We start from the raw sequence: 21,117 nt of genomic DNA, 5'->3' as shown, positions 1-21,117 counted from the left end.
AAAAATACATGCATAAGTTAATTTTCTAATAATTTCTTTGAGACGGTGGATAATACTCAAATTTGGGTCAGCTATACAATAAAAATATTATACTATTTGATTTACATGCTACTAGTAATTTTCTAATAAACTAGAAACTGTTTTTATAATATAAAAATAAATAATAAAGATAAAACTATATATATTTATATTAATCAAATAATAAAATATACTTGATTTTTTTTTTAAATTTTCTCGGTCTATTTTTTCATACTATCAAACAAGATAAAAAACTACCTGTTTCTTGTTGTTTACGTCCATACCATGCCTTTTGTCTTTCCCTCTATCTCCAAGGAAGGTTGGTTTAATAAAAAGAAAAAAATTAAAAAAAATATAAACCTCAAAAAAATCGAAATAATAAAAATCAGAACAGCAAAAAAAAAAAAAAAAAAAAAAAAAAAAAGCTGGAAGGGACATCAAGATTTTGTGACCGTCAACTGTTCTCTCGCGGGCAACCCAAACACTCAGCATTCAAAGTTCCCTCATAATTAATTAATCACCAATCCGAAATCAGGTTTTTATGAAAAATCAGAGCAGAGAGTTTGTCTGACGTACGCTCCAATGGCGTTCTCTGCAATTACACCGCAAACTCTCTCTCTTCTTCGTCTATGTACTAGCAGTTTACAATCGAGCTCTTCAACTCAGAGTCGTTCGGTTTCTTTTCGATTTCAAAGGAAAATTCACAGCCGTAGAAAACCTCTCTCTATTCGATCAACTTCACTCCCAGGTACTCAGCTTTTTCTTCTTCCTTGTTTGCCATAAGTCATACGAGTTTTGCATAGAACATTTCCTATCTGGTGCTGTTCGATGATGCTGATTTTTCATGGATTTTTTTGGTGCTTACTGTGAATGATTTTGTAATGGTTTTGTTATTTGTCTTAAGTTATTTTGGATTCGCTTGCTTTGGGATTTTTGTTAAGATTAATAGTTTGATTAACTTGTAGTTCTTGGTCGTTAGTAATTTTTGATGTGTGCAAAGCACGTTTTGCAATCAAAAGCTGCAGTGAAATTTTTTTCTATTGCAATATCTGGAAGAAGATTATGATCATTTCAAACTGTTGAATTCATTTTAAATGAAATTTGTATGAAGTTGACCAGGTACATGTCAAATTTGAGTATGGCTAAGTTTGAAGAAATCAGAAATTTCATCAAATTCGTTTGGAGATTTGCAGTTGGTTCAACTAGGGAAGGACCTAAATTCTATTAGATGATGGAATTAGTGAGGAATAAAGGAAAAGAGTCGGGATAATTTAAGGATGTTAATGTATAAATTATGCTGGGAATGTTCAAGCCAATTAATAAGAACAGCTGACCGTGTATTGCTGTCACTGTATAATAGCCTGTCCTGGTGCCAATGATTGGTGGCATAAATATGTATGCAGCATTTCATGGAAATGAATAAAAAATCTAGCCAGTTTTGTTAAATTCCTACTCTTTTCTGTTTTTTTTTTCTGTCTCTTCTCCTCCCCCCTCTTCTACCAACTCTTTCTTTTGCCTCATGGCTATATACCCTAATGAGCCAAGAGCCTGACAACGTGGTATCAAAGGATAATGACCTTTGTCCTCCTGTTAGTACCACTGTTAAGCTGGCGAAAGGAAAGAGCAAGGCAACCATGATTATGCTCAGAAGGTGTCTCAGCTAGAGACGCCGTCCGAAAGATTGAATAACGCTTCTAGTTCATGCCAGAAATATACAAGGCCATGGATGCGAGAATGGTAGAAACTAGTTCCAGAATATAAATGATGATGGTAGTCAGAACCCTTCTCAGCCAAAACCATACTTCCGCATTACCCGCTCAAAACTCCACCCATACAGCTCAAAACCCAAAAAATCCCGAAATGCCACAACCTTCACGTGGCCTGCACTCTCCTTCTTCTAACACTAGGCAGGCACCAGCTCCTAACCAATCTAATACCCACAATAATTCTCTGGTACTGGACAGTCTTCCCAGGTTCCCTCCCCAATGAGAGACATCCTACCTACTCCAGGAGTCTGTAATCACCTTGGGACAAATCCCAACACCTTTGGGTACCTAAGCGGGAACACACTGCACGTGGATATCCCCATATTTGGAGGAACTAATCTAAGGGCATGGCTAAAGCTCAGGCACAAGTGCTTCTAGGTTTATAGAATGCCTGATTAGTAGAAGATAAAGATTGCCGCCATATAGTTTGGAAAAAAGCTCGACATGGTAGTGGGTGGAAGAGATTGGAGGATGGTTGAAGAGGAACTGTGCAAGATATTTGGAGAACCTTTAGTGGCAAACATCATTAGTGAATTCAACAAACTCACTTAAGAAGGATCTCTACATGAATACCAAGAGAGATTTGAAGATCTAAGGTCCATGATGCTGAAGATCAATCCGATACTGGAAGAAGCCCACTTCGTCTTCAACTTCATTAGCGGTCTAGATGAGGAACTTTTGATCCATTATCAACATGTATATACCACAGATCCTCAATATTGCGTGTGAAGAAACCCTCTTACAGTCCCAACACATCAAGGCAATCATGTGGCATTACGATACTTTTCGAGCACCCTCTTATTCACACAAGTATTCACTTTTGGAGGCTACTTCGGCTATGCCTGAAAACTGGCGAAGTAGACCTCACCAGGGTACTACTAACCCAAACAAAGGCAGGCTATTTGAAAAAAAGAAGCAAAACAATGCCTGTTATTGATGTGGAGAGAGATATTTTCGGGGATATTAATATAAGAATAAACAGCTTTTGATATTGGAAGCAACCGAAGAAAAGGAAGAAGAGTCAGGGGGAGAAGAAGAAACCAACGAAGACCCTCTAGAGGAGACCACAAAAAGAAATTTCCCTCCACGCATTGGAAGGACAAGAATAGGGTAGTACAATCAAGGTCTAGGGAACGATAAACATTAGACCTGTCCTTATTCTTATGGACAGCAGGCGCACACGTACCTTCCTCAACCACTGGGTGGTAGAGAAGAGTGGGATGTGGCTGATCAAGGCTCTGACACTCAAGGTATTGGTGGCTAATGTTGAAGCCTTAACCAGCGACCATCGGACCTTAGTCTGGAATTGAAAAATGCAGAAAATATGGTTCAAGGGGACCTTTATAGTGTTGGAACTAGGGTGTTACGACATGATCTTGGGAATTGGCTGGATGAAGAGACACAACCCTCTGTCCCTCGACTTTGAGAAGATCCAAATCATCTTAACAAAATGATGGGGAACTAGTAACCATTCAAAGCGTAAAAGGTGAAGGATTAATGATGCGGGGGTTAGGAAAAGCATTGGGAAGATGACTCCTAAAGGTGCAACAGGGAAAGGAAGGTATAATGTACTCTATTCAGTACCAAACTCAACCACGGAAGGCTCAGGAGGGGGTCAATGATAACGAAGAATTATTGTTACCTATAATTAGTAGGTACCAAGAAATTTTTGGGTAACCTGATTCCTTACGACCAAAAAGAGAGTAAGATCACTCAATTCCTCTAATATCAGAGGACCAACAGTAAAAGTCAGACCCTATAAGTACCCTTATTTACAAAAGATGGAACTTGAGAAGCAAATCACCAAGATGCTGAACAATTCTATCATTCAGTCCAGCCATAGCCTGTTTGCCTCTCCAGTGCTCCTAGTTAAAAACGAAGGATGACTCTTGCATGTTTTGTGTCGATTGCAAACAAGTAAACTCAATTACAGTTAAAAATAAGTTTCACATAACTGTGATTGATGACCTTCTAGACGAATTACATGAAGTCATTTTTTTTTTCTTTTAAAGAGACTTAACATCAGGCTGTTACTAGATCAAGATGAACCATAATGACATGCACAAGACAACATTCCCTTCGTAAAAAGATCATCGAGTTTAAAGTCATGCCTTTTGCCTTGACTAATGCACCAGTTATATTTCAGTCCTAAATGAAGCAAATTTTTTAGCCCTACATGAAAAAGTTCGAATTAGTATTTTTTGATGATATTTTGATTTATAGTAGGATAATGGAATAATACTATTAACACCTAGAAAAAGTGTTTCAGACGCTAAAACAAGATAAGTTGTTTGCATGCAAATCCAAGTGCTATTTTAGAAGAAAACAAGTTGAGTAGCACATCATCACAGGAGAAGGTGTGAAGACAGACCATTCGAAAATTGAAGTCATGATTACCTGGCCAAGACCAACCGCAGTTAAGAAATTGAAAGAAATTCTAGGCTTAACTTGATATTACAAGAAGCTTGTGAAGAACTATGGAACCATAAGCCAACCTTTGGTAGAATTACTCAAGAGAGACGCCTTTCAGTAGAATGAGCAAGCAGAGGAGGATTTCCAAGAACTCAAACTGCAATGACTAGTGCCCTTGTCCTTACTCTACCCAATTTTGCAGGGACCTTTATGGTGGAGGTAGATGCTTGCAACACAAGGATAGGGATAGTTCTATCACAAGTGGGGAGATCAATAACATTCGTAAGTAAATCATTGAGCTCCAAGAACCAAACCTTGTGTGTTTATGAGAAAGAGTTGCTTGCAATTCTCATGGTAGTCGCCTAGTGAAGGTATTATTTTGAGGTAAGCGAGTTCATCACTAAGACTAATTGATGGAGCATCAAACACCTCTTAGAGCAATGAATTCAAACTTTTATGCAAGTCAAAGGAATTGTGAAATTGATGGACTTAACTATAAGATTGTGTACAAAAAGGGGAATGAAAACAGAGCCGTAGATGCCTTGTCCACAAGAGAAGTGTATGAAGGAGAGGAATTGTGCATGACAGCATCAGCAGTTGTTCCCGTTCGGATGCAGGAAATTCAACAATCATATTAAGGGGACGGAATGACTCAGAACCTTATTCGCGATCTGATGCTGGTTCCTTATTCCCAAGGTCCATACACATGCCAGCAAAGAGCATTGAGGTACAAAAGGCACCTGTTTGTAGGGGAGAAGACACACTTGATGGAATAGTTGCTAAAACACCACCATGATTCGCACATAAGAGGGTATTCCAGAGTAAGAGGCACCTATAGCAAGTTAAAGTAAGGATTTTACTGGCCTAAGATAAAGTAAGAGGTGGGAGAATGGATAAGTAAACATGGCACCAACGGTGCAAAGGGGTAAACGTGGCTTACCCAAGGTTGCTACAACCCTTTGATATTCTAAAACAGGGTTGGACTGATGCAACAATAGATTTCATAGAGCACTTGCCCAAGTTAGAAGGCAAGGACACCATCCTGGTTGTAGTAGACCGGTTCACCAAGTATGGTCACTTTATTATCTTGTCACATCCTTTTGTTGCTCAGACTATTGCTCGAGTTTCCTTGGACCGAGTTTGCAGATTCCATGAGATGCTGAGGTCTATTGTCACTGACACGAATAAGGTATTTACAAGTCAGTTTGGGCAAGAATTGATGAAGATGATGGGAACCAATCTCCACTACAGCTTAGCCTATCATCTGTAGGTTGATGGACAGACAGAGAGGTTCAACTAATGTATTGAAGGTTATTTGAGATGTATGACTTCGAAGAAATCCAGTGCATGGTCAATATGGAGTGGTGGTATGACAACGTCTATTAGTCGAGCTTAAAAATACCACCTTTCATTGTCTTATATGGATATCCCCCTCCACTAGTCACCGAGAGCGAGGGCAGAGATGCTAGGGTGGCTAAGATCGAAGAATGGCTGGAAAAGAAGTAGGTGATGAATCGAATGCTCAGAGAACAAATTATGGATTCGCAGAATTGCATGAAGTACTTTGCTGATAACAAAAGAATCGAGAGATAGTTCTAGGAAGAGGGTTGAATGCTATTAAAACTACAACCATATTATCAGTCCAGTATAATGGTCCGAAGGTGTTTGAAACTGGCAAATTCTATGGGATATTTCATGTTATTTAGAAGATCGGATCAGTGGCTTACAGGCTGAAGTTGATTCAAGACACCACCATCCATGATGTATTACATATGTCTCAATTAAAGGAGTATGAAGGAGACAACAACGCAGAAAACAACTTCCTGCCAGTCATGGATTCAGACAGATTAAGTTAAGCTAGAGCCCGAAAAAATTCTGCAAAAAAAAGAAAAGAAGTTAAACAAGTGTTAGTAAAGTGGCTCAACATGACGTCCAAGGAAACTACCTGGGAAGACTGGAACTTCCTCAAGGAGCAATTCCCTCAAATCAACCTTGAGGACAAGGCGTCTTTACGGGGTGGGAGAAGTGTCAGGAATAAGGGAAAAGAGTTGGGGTAGATTTAGTAATATTACTGTAGGGATAATGTTGGGAATATTCAAGCCAACTCATAGGGGTAAATGTGGCAAGGTCAATTGAAAAATCTATTAAATGATGATCCTAAATAAGTTCAATTTGTCTATTTTAGGGAGGATTTTTACTGTTTGCTGATTGAACTAAGCATAAATTTATGAATTTATTTCAAACATAGTAGAAACATAAGATTTGATGGAATTTAAAAATGTACTTTGAGAGACTTTGGAGAAAAAATTGCTTGAATTGTGTTTTGCCCTCTTGTTTATATTTTGTAAGTATACTAATTCAACTAATGATTTTCGGCCCATTAGCCTAATTGGGTGTATTTACAAATTATTATCTAAAGTCCTTGCTAAAAGACTCTCTAAAGTGCTCGACAAAATCATTAGTGAATGCCAACATGCTTTTGTTTACGGGAGACAAATCTATGATGCCATTTTGACTGCTAATGAGATTGTCGATGAAGCCACAAGACACAATAAGAGGGGTGCTCTTTGTAAGCTTGACATGGAAAAAGCATTTGATCATGTAAACTGGGACTTTAATGACTACATGTTTCAAAGAATAGGTCTTGACCAGAAATGGAGAAGCTGGATCAGATTTTGCATCACAACATCCAGCTTCGCGGTTATGGTTAATGGTGGACCTTCCTCATTTTTCACTGCATCCAGAGGTTTGAGGCAGGGGGACCCTCTTTCCCCTCTTCTCTTCATCATTGTTATGGAGGCCTTACATAAACTTATCGAGAAAGCTAAAGAATTGCATATGCTCAAAGGCATTATCGTTGACAACAGAAACAAAACAATTGAGATGTCTCACTTATTTTTTGCTGATGTCACCCTTATTTTCTGTCAACCGGAGATCCGCTCACTCATCTTTTTGAGATGCATTTTATCATGTTTTCAAGCTGTTCTGGTTTAAAAATCAACCTTCACAAATCTGAAATGGTTATTTGGGTGTTGGTGATGATAATGTTGATTCCCTTAAGGATATTCTCAGTTGTAGACTCTCACTTCTGCCTATCACCTATCTCGGTGTTCTGCCGGGTGCAAAACACAAAGACAGTAGGATATGGGACCCTGTTGTTGACATGGTACAGAACAGATTGACCACTTGGAAAAATAAATTTTTATCAAAAGAGGGCAGGCTTACTCTCATCAAAAGCACTCTCTCCAAGTTGCCTATCTACCATCTCTCTGTACTCAATATTCCATCAAAGGTGGCAAAAAAGATTGAAACAATTCACTGCAACTTCTTATGGGGAGATGTGGACATTGAAAGGAAAAAATATCAACTTGTCAGCTGGAAAGAAGTAAAAAAACCGGTAGTTGACGACGGTTTGGGGTTGCGATCCCTTGTTAATTTAAATAAAACACTTCTTGAAAAATGGATTTGGAGATATTAGAATGATAAAGAAAGTCTCTGGAAAAAGGTTATTGAGTGTAAATGGTTTGCTAGTGATCAAAAGAATCTTTCACAAATTAAAAAACACAACTATGGCAGAAGTCTATGGAGAAACATCATGAACATTGGCCCAACCTTTTTTGATTGTACTGATTGGAATATCAGCAAAGGTGACAAAATTCAATTTTGGAATGACACCTGGTGCGGAACTGCAGCTCTCAAAGATAGATTCCCACAGATTTATGCCATCTCTAAATTCAAAAATGCGCTCGTGGAGGAGGTTGTCACTTCGGACAGCCTTAATACATGGAACATTACTGTTGCGAGAAACCTTCAGGATTGGAAAATTGAAGAATATGAAGCTTTACTTCTCTGTTTGTCGCACATCCAGATTAAAAATCATGACGACAAGTTGCACTGGACACACAAAAATTATTGGCAAATTCACTGTCAGCTCATTCTATGACTACCTGGATTGCCGGATCAGCAGAAATCAATTGAAATTTCCAGCTAAAATCATTTGGAAATCTGGTGCCCCACCCAGAATCTCTTTTTTCGCATGGGAAGCTGCTAAAGAAAAAATTCTTACCTTGGATAATCTTATGAGAAGAGCAATTCCTATAGCAAACAGGTGCTATCTCTGTAAAATGGGTCCAGAATCGTGTAATCATCTTCTACTTTGGTGTCCTTTCTCTCATAAACTTTGGGTGATGATTCTTGGCCTGCTGGGGCTTTCTTGGGTCATGACAAACACACAATATTTGGGGAAGTTCTTGCTTGGGAAGGTCTTAACAAAAGAAACAAACTCTTCAAACTCATCCCCCTCACGGTATTTTGGGTCATTTGGAAGGAAATAAACCAATGTGCTTTTGACGGAAAAGAATTAGACTTCAACACTTTAAAAGACAATTGGTTTCACTATTTTAGCTCTACCATACTTGAGCATGATATTGATAGTAATGTTGATTTTTCTTTTATTTTAGATATACTCATCGATATGTAAAATTGCACATGGGCGGTGCCCCCTTGGCAGCTATCATCAATACATTTTTATACTTTTCTTTCAAAAAAAAAAAAACTAATTCAACTAATGCCAGAAGATACTTCAAATTATTATCATTTAGATTCAAAATTTATTTAAAAATGAATTTCTATTCGGTTCTTTTGCAAATGAAATAACATTTTATCATTCATTTGTTCCAAATGAGTACACCATTAAGTGCTCGCTATTAGTGGACTTGGGAGATCACCAATACTGTAGATATGATGCTTTTTAGGTTGCAAGTATATGCAAAGGATTCTTTTGGGTTCAATTCTTATTCAGCTCTTGTCTTATTTCTTACTTGTCTAAGTAGGAAATGAAATCCACTCTAAGGAACTTAAGACTGGAGGGTACAATTAATTCAAAATGGAATTAAGGATGCTCAGTTCAGGAACCCTTCCTTGGTACAATGTATAATGTTGATTGGTTCGTGGAGATCACAACGAACCTTAATGATTGGGAAGTGAAGGAGTCCTAGGCACTTTTTCTCGCTCTATCCAGGGTTAGACTTGATTGGGCCAGGATTACCCTGTTTAGAAGCTTGATGCTAGAGGGATTTTTTCTGTTAGATCCTTCTGTAACTACTCGGCAAAAAGAGGGCTTACATGCAATGACTTTCCTTCTAAGGAAATTTGGAAAGTCAAAGAAACCATCTAAACAAGGTTTTTTTTTTCTTTTTTCTTTTTTTGCTTGGGAGGCAGATAGAGGTGCATGTTAACTTTGGACAAGCTGATTAGGAGGGGTAGGATTAAGTTGTATGGCTGTTTCTGTGCAAAAGAGATGCAGAGTCGTGCAACCACGTTGGATTTTGGTGCCCATTTGTTTATGGACTTTGGACCCTATCTTGTAGCTCTTGAGTTTTAATTGGGTAATGACAAACTCAGAGTGAGGGGAGATTTGGGGTGGAAATGAATTAGTGTACTAAAAAGCATGTGGGTCTTATCCCCCTTGCTACTTTCTGGGTGGCTTGGAAAGAGAGAAACATAAGAGCTTTTAAGGGCATTGAAGCTAACTTTAATAAGATTAAGAATAGTTGGTTCCAGACCTTAGGTTTTTTGATTAAGGGTTATCCTATTTGTTTTTGTATGGATCTTGGGGACTTTATAAACATTTTGTTTGATATTTAAATACTTTTCTATATGGGTTTGCACCTCCTTGGTGCTTGTGAATAGATACTTTTTATTTCAAAAAGAAAAGTTAATTCAAAATTGAAATTGTGATCTACTTCTACATAGCACGAATATTTTAGTATTTAGTAAAGAAACACTGACCAGACACTAATATCTTTCTTCTTATATTTTTCTTTGAAATTGGGGGTTCTCCATTATGTTTCTTATATGAGACACGAGGCTTCTTATATTTCTGAGCAAACAGCTTTATTATGCAAGTCACAATCTTACAATAATGCTTTAGGTAAGTAATGGTCTTATAGTTAAGCTTGCATGCCTGGACTACATTCTTGATGCATAATTGTGGTGATGTGAATTTTTGGAAACTGGAGTAACAAGAGAGATAACTAGAGTCATTCTATCACATAGTAAATTAATTTTTTCTTTACTTACTGCTTATCTACTCTATTGCATGGGCGTCTGTTTTTAAGCTCTATTTAAAAAAGAGCTCTAACTCGGGTAGTTTTGCAGATCCTTAGTTTAATTAGAGTTAGATGTAAAACTTGGTAGTATTTGTGCATGGCATGTTAGTCAAATAAATAAAAACAAAAATTCCCGTGGCATATTCCTAAATATGATTATTAGCCTTAAATTTTTCAGCAATGCCAACATCAGAGGGGCTCACTCCTGCCATTTCACTTACTGAGAATGCAATGAAGCACTTGAAAAAGATGAGGGCTGACCGTAATGAAGATTTGTGCTTGAGAATCGGTGTAAAACAGGGTGGATGCTCGGGCATGTCTTACACAATGGAGTTTGAGAGTAGAGCAAACACAAGACCAGATGACTCAATTATAGAATATAATGGCTTCGTGATTGGTATGATCTTTTTCTGCCTTCATATTTGGGTCATACTACTCTCATGAGCCTTGGTCACACAAATCTCATATTTATCTTGATCATATAACTAACAAATCAAGCTATTACTGGTATATCATGAAATCAAAGTCTAATAATTTCTTTTGGCAATCATTTCAACATTATGGCCCTGTTTAGTTGTCTTTTTTTGAGATTCTTTTTCTCAAAGTAAATTTTTCTTATTTGCTTTTCCTAAAGATTTTTAATTGGAGAAAAGAAATGTCGTTCTTTTTGGAATTTGCTTTTAAAGAGCCAAGTAAAACCATTAATGAATTTAATTGTATTACCATAATATATTCAAATGCATTTTGCCCAAGCAGAAAATATAATATGCAATACCCTCAGTAAGACAATTTTCTGAAAATTATAACTAACTTTCCCTTTTTCTGATAACAACTGGGGATATTTGGTTCACTCTTTTTGTGAGAGCTTATTAGTTGGAGAACTTTTAAGTTTTCTAACCGCTTAGAAGATAATATAGTTTTTTTTCTAAAGATAAAATAAACCATTGAAGTGTTTAAGTAACACAAACTTATAAGCTGTATTAGTTTATGCACGCTTTTGATAATGTATTGCTTATAGCTGTCAGTTATATTAAAATAAAAAAATATCATTCCTGTTATTTTCAACAATGGAATGTACTTTTCTGTCAGAAGTTCATTTACCTATGCTAGTGTTAAGCAAGAGTAACATACTAATTTCCAAATCAGTTTTTATTTTTATTTTATGTTAATACTTAATCTGACTCAATACTAAAATCTAGCAACTGCAATTTGCTTCTTGCTCTTCCAGTACACCATTTTAGCATCCACAAAGGCATAGTAACAATTAGAAGCAGCCCAATCAGCATTTTATGGTGATGTTAGACAAATTAAGTTGATTTGCCTACTTAGAATATAGGAATAATAACCTAGACGCCATATGTAAAAATTCTTAAGCATCATACTCGAAAGGTTTGATTCCATTAGATAATCAGAAAATTGAGAATTTCTAAAATATTTTATTGAATAATAACCTAAAAATTGAAATTACAAAACATTTATCATGCTTCCTAAATAACCTTTACTGAATATAATTAAATTAAGGAATATTGATACTAACAGAATTAGGAAATAGTACTATTAATACAATTAGGAAAATTAAATACTAATGAGAATAAAATCCTAAAGTTATTAAAACGAGAATAATAAATCCCTAACTAGTATGGTAGTTTTATATTTTACAGAGTTACGGTTCAATTCTATTTAGACAATGAAACCTAATACATTCTGCATCATTTTCTTTTGGTTGGAAAAAAATCGTTCTGAGTTTTGAAATGGCGAATAATGTAAAATATTGATCTTTGAGCTTCCTTATGAAAGTTCAACAAATTTTATGCTTGATCATTCTTTTCAATAGCAAACATAATGAGAACACATAATTGTTTAGGAGTATGAAATTCTGGTGGTAGGATGAAATCAATATATTGACTAATTGATGTGTCAGGTTTCTCCTTGCATGGAACTTCTTAGAGTTGTCTTTTGAGAAAAGATCTTGAGCATAGGAACACATGGTGGTTCTTCTTGCTCCTTTCTAAGTATATGCACCTTACTAAAGACAAAAGAGAGATATTTACTTGTTCCCTAGTGCTAAACATCATCCTTGTAGTATCCATTATCATCATCTCTTCTTTGCATCTCCTTGGGAGAGTTGGAAGTTGATATTAATCCATTCTTCAACTCATCTTTTGATTCAAAGATATCATTAGGAGTGAATTCCATGATAGGAAATTCAATGTTTCTTGGTATTGGATATTTTAAATATTCTTCCATGTCAAGAGCAACTTGGTAAGTCTGTGATCTGGTTACAGGAGATTGTTGAATTAACTCTAATTTAACAGTAGTCATTAACTCTGTTTTGAATCGAGATGTTGTTTGGCTATTGTCTTCTACCAACTCACTTTGAATTTCTAATTCAAACTTCCATGGTCCTCAGTTACTTGACATTTTGTCTTGAATTAAACTATAAGCTTGATCAATATGTTTGTGAAAGTAGTTGGGAGGTAAATATTTTTCATGAAGAGTGGCTTTCATCTTATCTCATGTTTCAATTATTGGTTATCTCCTTTTTGTATTGCTCTGATCAATATTGTACCACCATATTTTTACAAGTCCAAACCAAACTTTGGCAGATCTAGTAAAACTGACATGTTATACCAGTTAAATTATTTCTTCAATTGAGTTAAGTCAATCGAGGAAGAAATATGATCTTTTCTTCTATTGAAATCAGGAGTTTCAACCTTTACTTCCTTGGTTATATCTCTAGCATTATCTTCAGTGTGTCTTTTTTCAGCTGCTGGCAATTTGCAAATTTTGAAATAATGAAGTTACTTGTGCAGTGTAGAGGTGTCTTAGTTCTGCGAAAATTGAATTGGTTGTATTTTGCATTCTTTGGAATCTAGTATTAGTATCTGCCTCATGTGAATTTTGTCTTGCATTTAGTTCAGCATTCTTCACCATTTAAGAGTTGAAAATTTTCTTGAATGAGTGTCAGACTAGTCTGTTTGAGGTGGGAACTAATCAAGGGAACCGGTCTGATCAAACTCGAGGCTGAGAAAAGTCAAAATAGTTTAGAACGATCGTGTTAACTTGTAGCTGAGCGTGCATTTGGCTCGCACAACTTTTTGGTCGCCCAAAATGACAAGTTCTATTGATAGACTTGATTGGAGATGGGGGTTGCAGACTGAAGGTTGGTGTGAGACTCGATTATCTTGAAGGACAGGATAACGAGAAATAGCTGCTAGGGAGCTTGGGAAGCGTTTGACTCATTTTTTGCTGGAGTTTTGATTGGGGTTTTGCGAGGCTGGTGGTGCCAACTGTGTGGATCAGATCTCACCGGTGACCATAATCTAGGATGGTGGTAGGTAGATTGGGTTAGGGTTCATGGTTTTATGTTGTTTTTGTTTGGAAGGTTTTGGGTGTAGGATTTTGAAATTTTTCGATGTAGGGATTTTTTTAACTTTGATACCAACTGGTTATAACAAAATAAGCTTAATTTGCCAACTTAGAAATTTTGGTAATAAAAGCCTAAAACCGCACATATTGTTTCTTAAATATCATATTTAAGAACCCTCAAACATCACAATAAGAACTTGATTGTATCACACTACCAAAAAAGTGAAAAACTCTTAAAGTATTATATTGAATAATTGAAATCTATAACAAAAAATCAAATCACAAAGATATTTGTAATATTTCTTATGTAATCTTTATTAAATAGGAGCAAACTAAGAAATGCTAATACTACTAGAATTAGGAAATAATATTACCAATACTAATAGAAAAATTAAGTTATAATAAGAATAAAATAATGAAGTCACTAATACAATATTAGACTACTAAATGGTATGAAAATTTTATATTTAATAGAATTATGGTTTCTAATATATTTAGGCAATCTAAAACGAAACCATTCTGCATTATATATTCTTAGGTTAAGTAAGCCCACGATCAATCCACTATAGATGCACCTTTAAGATCATTTAGATGCATATAACTGCCTGCCAGTCACTAATTCAAGTAGAGTGCATAAAATGACTTACGACAATTGGTGGCGAATAAACTGTATGGATGAATTATAGTGAGTCAATTCAATTTTCCAGCTAACACCATATGCATATTGTGGTCCTCGAGTAGTTTATTTCTTATGATTTTTTCCTCATCCAAAAAGACACTGAAAGAAGTAAGATACATGCGCTGAAGTAGGACCTAGCTTCCTTAATTTCTCTGGAGAACGATGACTTGAAAAGATTGTGAATTTGAGATTGATTATTGTACTACAGGCTGCCAGAAAGAGTTAAAATAGTTTAAGCTCTTAGATTCAAGTTCTTCGCGGGTGCTCTTCCATGTCGTCAAATCTTAAATAACAACAAAATTGGGCAAGAAAAAAATACAATAGCTTGTTAATTCCCTAGTTGACATGAGATTAACTAAACAACTGGGAATGTAAAAAGCAGAAGGTATGGTGTGATGAGTAGGTCTTCCACTATTAATAGGAACTTCACTCTCATTCCCCAAAGTAATTGAAGGAATTTGGACCGTTCCTTGTTAGAAACCATCAATGCACTCGCTATAGAAGTTGAACTTTGCGGTTTTGTCTCATTTGTAATAAAATTAGCTATTTGAGGTGTTTCATAGTCAATTACCAATAATCATCATGTTTATCACCATTTCCCATAATGGGAGCACTCTCGTAGTATATTATGTTTATCATGACCACCTCAAAGTGGCACACACAATTACCACACGTACTTTTGAATGACCATGATGACTACTGCATCCTTCCCCTTAGCCTCCATTTCTCTTGAATAACCAAGATAGAATTGGTAATATATATCTTATGAGGAGGTATCCTTAAAGGAAGATCACAATACTCCTATATAGGCTTGCAAAAGAAGGAAGGCCATCTCTCCCAAATATTTATGAGCATATAGGCACAAATCGTAGTTTTAATCCTGCCAAGAGACACATGGTCACTAATTGCTCTCTTTGGTTGAGTTCATTCAATTCTTCATAAGCCTATTGTAGCCTATCAAAATATCTAATAATGTTCTTCACCTTGCAGGGTCACAATGCTTTTCGCCTTGAGTAGAAATTACTCCTAATTTTTACTGCATTATGATCGACATAATGTAATGTACCTAATAGAGTCCAGGCTTGTTTGGGTATCTGGAGTGATTAGAGGAGGAAAAAACTTATCTCTCATATCCCTTTGGCCACTCTCTGGATATTTGGAAAGAAATAATCTAGATAGCTTCTGAGGATATGATTTTTCTTTTTAATATAGTTAAAGATTTGTGGTTGCAGATTGTATTTTTGTACAAGGGTCATTCTATTTATTGTATGGAGGATTCTGGGAACCTTATTGATTATCTGACTGTTGTGTAAGTTTTGTTCTTAGGTTGTACCTCTTGGTGGCTTCTTTATAATAATGGTATTATCTAAAAAAGTTGCACTCAGTGGGTGTCTATATGATTTTTTCAATATCCTTTTTTCTAAGAACTTAAGGTAAGCGTCCCTTTTCACCGCTTCGTTCATCCTTGTTATGGAAACCCTTGATTGCCTCTTGACCAGTGCTAGAAGAAGCTAATATGTGTACCACTATGTCAGAGGGGGATCAAAAGGCAAAAATTTTCCATCTCACATTTGCTAATATCACTCACTTTTCTTGAAATCGATAGAGAGGCTAGTATCAATATAAGGTGTGGCTGTTATGCTTTCAAGTTGTTTTAGGTTTTTGGTTAAAAGTCAATTGGAGGAAATCTGAGATTACTCTAATTGGGCAAGATGTTAATTGTGATAAATTTGCTTGGACCCTGTGTTATCAAGTTAATATTCCTATTAGTATCTTGGCTTGCACCTTGAAGCCTACATTTTAGAAAATAACTTGGGGAATCCCATTGTTTGAAGGATGGAGATGACGTTAGCCATTGGAAGATGAATTATTTATCTAACTTGGTGGATTGACACTTACAAGTGCCTTATCTAACCTTGCTATCTATTTTCCTTCTTCTTTTCCTGTTTCTGGAAAAGTGATTTGGAGGATAGTCTATCCAGTGTTGATTCTTATCAGTTGATATAAATGCAATGAGGTAGTATTATCTTTATTTTTGAAAGAAGATGAGGTAGTATTACTTGATGGCCTGAAATTGTTTGAACATGCTCATGAGGAAATCAGCTCTAATCAAGTTTTTGTGGCCAAGTGGAAACAGTTTTTCTCTATTGTAAGACTTCTGCGTACTGGAGATTTTTATAGTGCCAAAGTTAGGTTTCAGATAGATGGTTGGTGCTCTAGGTCAAGTAAGGGATCTTGTGGCTCTAGTTCTTAGATATGGATTAGGAGGAAGTGGTCAGAGTTTCACTACCCCATTTGTTTAAAAGTAGGAAGTGGTAGGTAAATGGGGTTTTTGATCAATGTGCTGATTGTTTGTGTGGTAATAGGCCTTCCCCTATTATCTTTTCTGTTGCTAGACTTAAGGAAGCATCCTTCTCCTCCAAAACCTCAGCGACTAGGAGATTAATTAATTGATATCATGGTGGATTCGTTGTTTATTCAGTTAGTTACAATTGATTTTCCGGTCTGAACATGTTTGTGGTTTGCTAAAGCTTATCCCCCTTGTTTTTTGGCTCCTGATTTGATTTTTAGATTATTCACCATGGAAGCAAATGTGAAATGCAGAAGCAGCCCTGAGAATCGCTTTTTTTTTTGGTTAAACCTGAAAGTAGCATGGGAGAAGACTCTGACCATTGGTAATCTTATGAAGAGAGGTAGAATCGGCAACATGTGGTTCTTCTTTCAGGGTGAGAATGAACAGTGAAACAATCTTATTCTTGTGTCCTGAAACTAGAAGGCTTTGGAATTCTACTCTCCATCTCCTTGATCTTTGCCAGGTAGTTAGTGGTTTGGACAACTATGGAGTTGGGGGTTTGGAATGGTATCCCAGCATCAAAAAGTTCAGATAAAATTCTTATGTTTATCCTCTTGCTATCTTTTCGGTAACCTAGAAAGATGAGCAATTAAGCATTTGAGAATCTATCACCACCCCCTTTTTGCTTTTATATGCAACCATTGGCTTTGAACGATTTTTTACTTTTTTCAAGAGTCACCTCCTTATTTACTTTTTATTTCAAAAAAAAAAGTCACCTCCTTATTTATGGGATTGATTTTATAGATCTTTTTAGTATCTTCTCTTAAGGAATTGTAAAGTTTTGCACATGGGCAACACCCTCTTGGAGCCTCTTTAATAGTATTCTCAAATTTCTCTCATAAATTGCAAGATTGGAAAACTGCAAGCTGGAGGTTTGTTACTGAAATATCATGTAGTGAGTGTAGCAGCGTACCTAGACCTCTCAATTGTAGCTTCATTGGGTAGGAGTGAGGACTCGAGACTTGAGGGTTGATTGCAAGTTTGGGTAATTATAATTTCAAGTGTGGCAGTTCAATCATTTTGCTGGGGTAGAAGCTTAATTGCTCATGATATGCAAAGGGTTAGAAAGCCAGAGATTGGAGACCAATTTCCTTGCATTTCTCCTCTATAGAGGGTTGCAAGAAATTTCTTTTTCTACAAATTGTGTGTTCTTTAGATAATAGAGTTGGGGTTGTTCAATTCTGGCCATGAAAGGGTGAATTGGACTAAACCTTAGACACTAATGTCTTCCATACAAAACTTGCTAATTTTAGAAACTTTCCAGCTTTGAATTGTTTTTCTTTTGGTATAGAGTCATGTTGCAAAGTATGGACGTTCTAGTAACATCTATCATAGATTTTAGCTGTCACTTCAACCAAAAATGGCAGTTTCTGATCATAAATGGCCAGAAGGCCATAGCACACTTGAGTACCTCTGCCTGTTTAGGTATTAAAAACATGCTGATACTTTAGACTATGTTTTGAATAAATTCACATTTTGGAAATTCGTCTATTAATTCAAACTTATCTCAATTAGGAGATGGTTATATTAGTTACAATATAATAAAAATTTATGTATTTATGCATCGAATTCCATATAAGATCAATTTTTATCCTTTAAAAGATAATTTCCATCATTGTATAGTTGAATTGAGTGTAAATTTATAAATATAGTATGTAAATTCTAGATTTATTCAAACTTGGCCTTAATGTACGTTTATATATATATTTGGCATAAGTACATATTTGGTCCTCCAACTTTTAATCATTTCTTATTTTGGTCTTTGATGCTTCTTTAATGCTTAAAACAGAACCATTAAGAATTTCAACTTTCACATTCTTCCTATCTTTCTCCTTCTGTTAATTTTTGTTGTTAAAACTAACATCCTTGCCATGTATATGCTACTTAATCAGAAAATAGCGTGGCATGCTAAATCATCAAACATAATCGGCCCCTAAAAGACCCAAAACCTGTTTTTGTCCAAGACTGGACTTGGATACCATCTCCTCCTTCACTCACGTTTCTCTTTTCTCACCTTACACTATTCTATCTTCTCCAGCAACCTTTGAAACTCGACTGCCATTGCAGCTCTTTTTCCTTCTCTTCTTATCAGTCACCATCTCCTTTGAACCCCTGCAAGTGTTTTCCTTATTTGGGTAACAAAAAATTAAAAAATAAAGGAAACAAAATGATAGTTGTAATATCTTCTTTGGCTTAGTTTTATTAAGGAAATGGAAAGATTCTTTACAGAAAAAATATCTATAATATCATCTATCAATAGAATGCTAAATTAAATAGGATAAACTAGAAAAGTTTCCTTGAAAATTTTTAGGATCTTTACTTTTCTCTCTTCTTTCTCTAATTAGAGAAATGGAAAAATTAGAATTTTAAGGAAAGTGAGGATGCCCATTACTTTCTCTGCACTAATTATTTTAAGGGGGTGAGCATTTTGTCATTTCTTTTTCCTTTCCTCCATGTTCCTCAATCAGAACAGTCTGAGAAAAAGTTTCTTACCAAACTGGATTGAAAGTTTCCCTTGCTATAAGAGATCTGAGGTTCTTTTAATGAGCACCTACCATTATTCAAACTCCTAAATTAGATTCTTGTCATCTAACATATTTCAACCAGAGAAATTTCATTGGTGACTCTAGATTCCTTCACTAACAACTTGTTGGGATCATTCGTTCCACTTTTTGCCGTATTCTTGTACTAGGACGAAGATGCCAAATAGAAGATATCACTTCGTTCAACGTATGGGAATCATCCATCCCAAACCATGCAACATGGCATATTATTTTGATTTCATGCTTGTCCACAAGCACACTCTTAAGGGGAATGTAATATGATGTTAGGGTCCAATGCACTGAAACTAGGGGAGGATGTAGCAACAAGAGCAATGTTACTTATTATGCTAATTTCAGTAAATTTTAAAATTTGAAGAATATCCTTTCTGATTTTTCAAAGAGCAGTTGCTGGGTTTATCTTGGAAGTTATATCTCCATTACAATCCTATAACCTACATAGACTGAAAATTCAGGTATCTCCATGAAATCTATTAGGTCCCCTAGATTAGATCTTTTTAGCAAGTTCTCGTAGAAGAGAGTCAGGACTCAATAAAGAACTCTTTGATCTCTAAATAATAATGGTTCCTTAACAAAAAATCTTCAATCTGAATGATAATGACTTTTTTAAGAGAGAACAAAAAGATCTCTTGTTAAAAAAGAGTACGAAAAACTCTTATTGAATTTTCTTACTAAGCTTTAGAGGTTGCATTAGCATATTACATGTCTTGTTGCTTTACCATTTTGCAGTATTAATTTCCATAGGAGGGAATTGGTGTTTGACTCTGTAACATCTGCTGTATGTAAAATATAATTATCTTTCAAAAGTTCCTAAGATCTTTCGATCATCTTGTCTGCTAATTCCGATATGCTTATGAGCTTGCAGTTTGTGATCCAAAGAGTCTCCTATTCCTATTTGGGATGCAGTTGGACTACAGTGATGCTCTTATTGGCGGCGGTTTCTCTTTCAAGAACCCAAATGCTACGCAGACATGTGGTTGTGGAAAATCCTTTGCAGCAGAGATGTGAAATCATGTATACAAAAATGTTTGGCAGATATTGAATAGAATGTAACATATCTTTTACTCATATATCAATTTTAAGTTGATCTTATCCTATTACATGCATCATTGTTCCTTATGAATCCTTCTTGGACACTTTTCTAGTAGTTTTATTGCTTAGCTAGACTTTTCACAGGAAGTTATTCCTATGTTTTCCATCATAAATAGTTTAAAACAGTTGTCTGGTTTTACCATTCTCATATAGTTCAATTTTTATTTAATTTTCCTTTATTTTTTAATCTAATTATTACGATATGTTTTATTTAAACTTTATCACTAGTCCTTGTTTTGTTTTGGTGCAGTTGTTTTCGTAAGCAATTTTTTCGGGATTATCATATAACAAACAAGTTAATTTCTGTTTGAGTTCTAGAAGATTATGATATAATATAATGGTGTAATCGATTTCAAGTCATTCATATGGTTGTGTAATTTGTGATTTTACATATATAATGGTTCTTTTTTTTTTATGTATAAATTGTAATTTTTCAAGTAAAAAATGTGAACATAATATTAGAGAGTAAAGAAACTTAAAAAATTGAAGCAGAAGAAGAAGTTGCTTCTTTATTTATTTTTTGTTTGGGGAGATACAGCTCTCCTAATACCTTTATATACAAAACAAAATACTAAGACTATCTGTCAATTCATTTACAAGCTCTCCTAATACCTTTATATACAAAACAAAATACTAAGACTATCTGTCAATTCATTTACAATTGAAACTGCCTGTCAGCTCATCTAACTAATTTTAACAATGACTGATTCAGCATAACAATTCATCCCTTCTTTAAGTTGGAGCTCGATGAAGATCA

The 21,117-nt window shown here is 35.5% G+C and overlaps 1 protein-coding gene across 1 annotated transcript; it reads left to right on the top strand.

Annotated features, from left to right (window-relative positions):
- The first annotated feature begins 475 nt into the window (after positions 1–475).
- Positions 476–20,368, top strand: CPISCA (chloroplast-localized ISCA-like protein). Its single transcript, XM_022039806.2, has 3 exons — positions 476–766; positions 10,485–10,703; positions 20,134–20,368. Exons 1-3 carry the CDS (start codon positions 601–603, stop codon positions 20,274–20,276), a joined length of 528 nt encoding a protein of 175 aa, XP_021895498.1. The 5' UTR covers positions 476–600; the 3' UTR covers positions 20,277–20,368.
- Positions 20,369–21,117: the final 749 nt, after the last annotated feature.

This window comes from Carica papaya, chromosome 6 (genome assembly GCF_054855325.1).
Source record: "Carica papaya isolate Zhongbai chromosome 6, ASM5485532v1, whole genome shotgun sequence".
NCBI lineage: Eukaryota > Viridiplantae > Streptophyta > Magnoliopsida > Brassicales > Caricaceae > Carica > Carica papaya.
The sequence above is the reverse complement of the archived record's forward strand: the minus strand, read 5'-3'. Positions and strand labels throughout refer to the sequence as shown.

Excerpts from the sequence above, each read along its gene's own strand:
- CPISCA (XM_022039806.2), top strand. The coding sequence starts at position 601 with ATGGCGTTCTCTGCAATTACACCGCAAACTCTCTCTCTTCTTCGTCTA. Across the intron at positions 767-10,484 it reads TCGATCAACTTCACTCCCAG|CAATGCCAACATCAGAGGGG; the intron begins GTACTCAGCTTT and ends TAAATTTTTCAG. Across the intron at positions 10,704-20,133 it reads ATATAATGGCTTCGTGATTG|TTTGTGATCCAAAGAGTCTC; the intron begins GTATGATCTTTT and ends ATGAGCTTGCAG.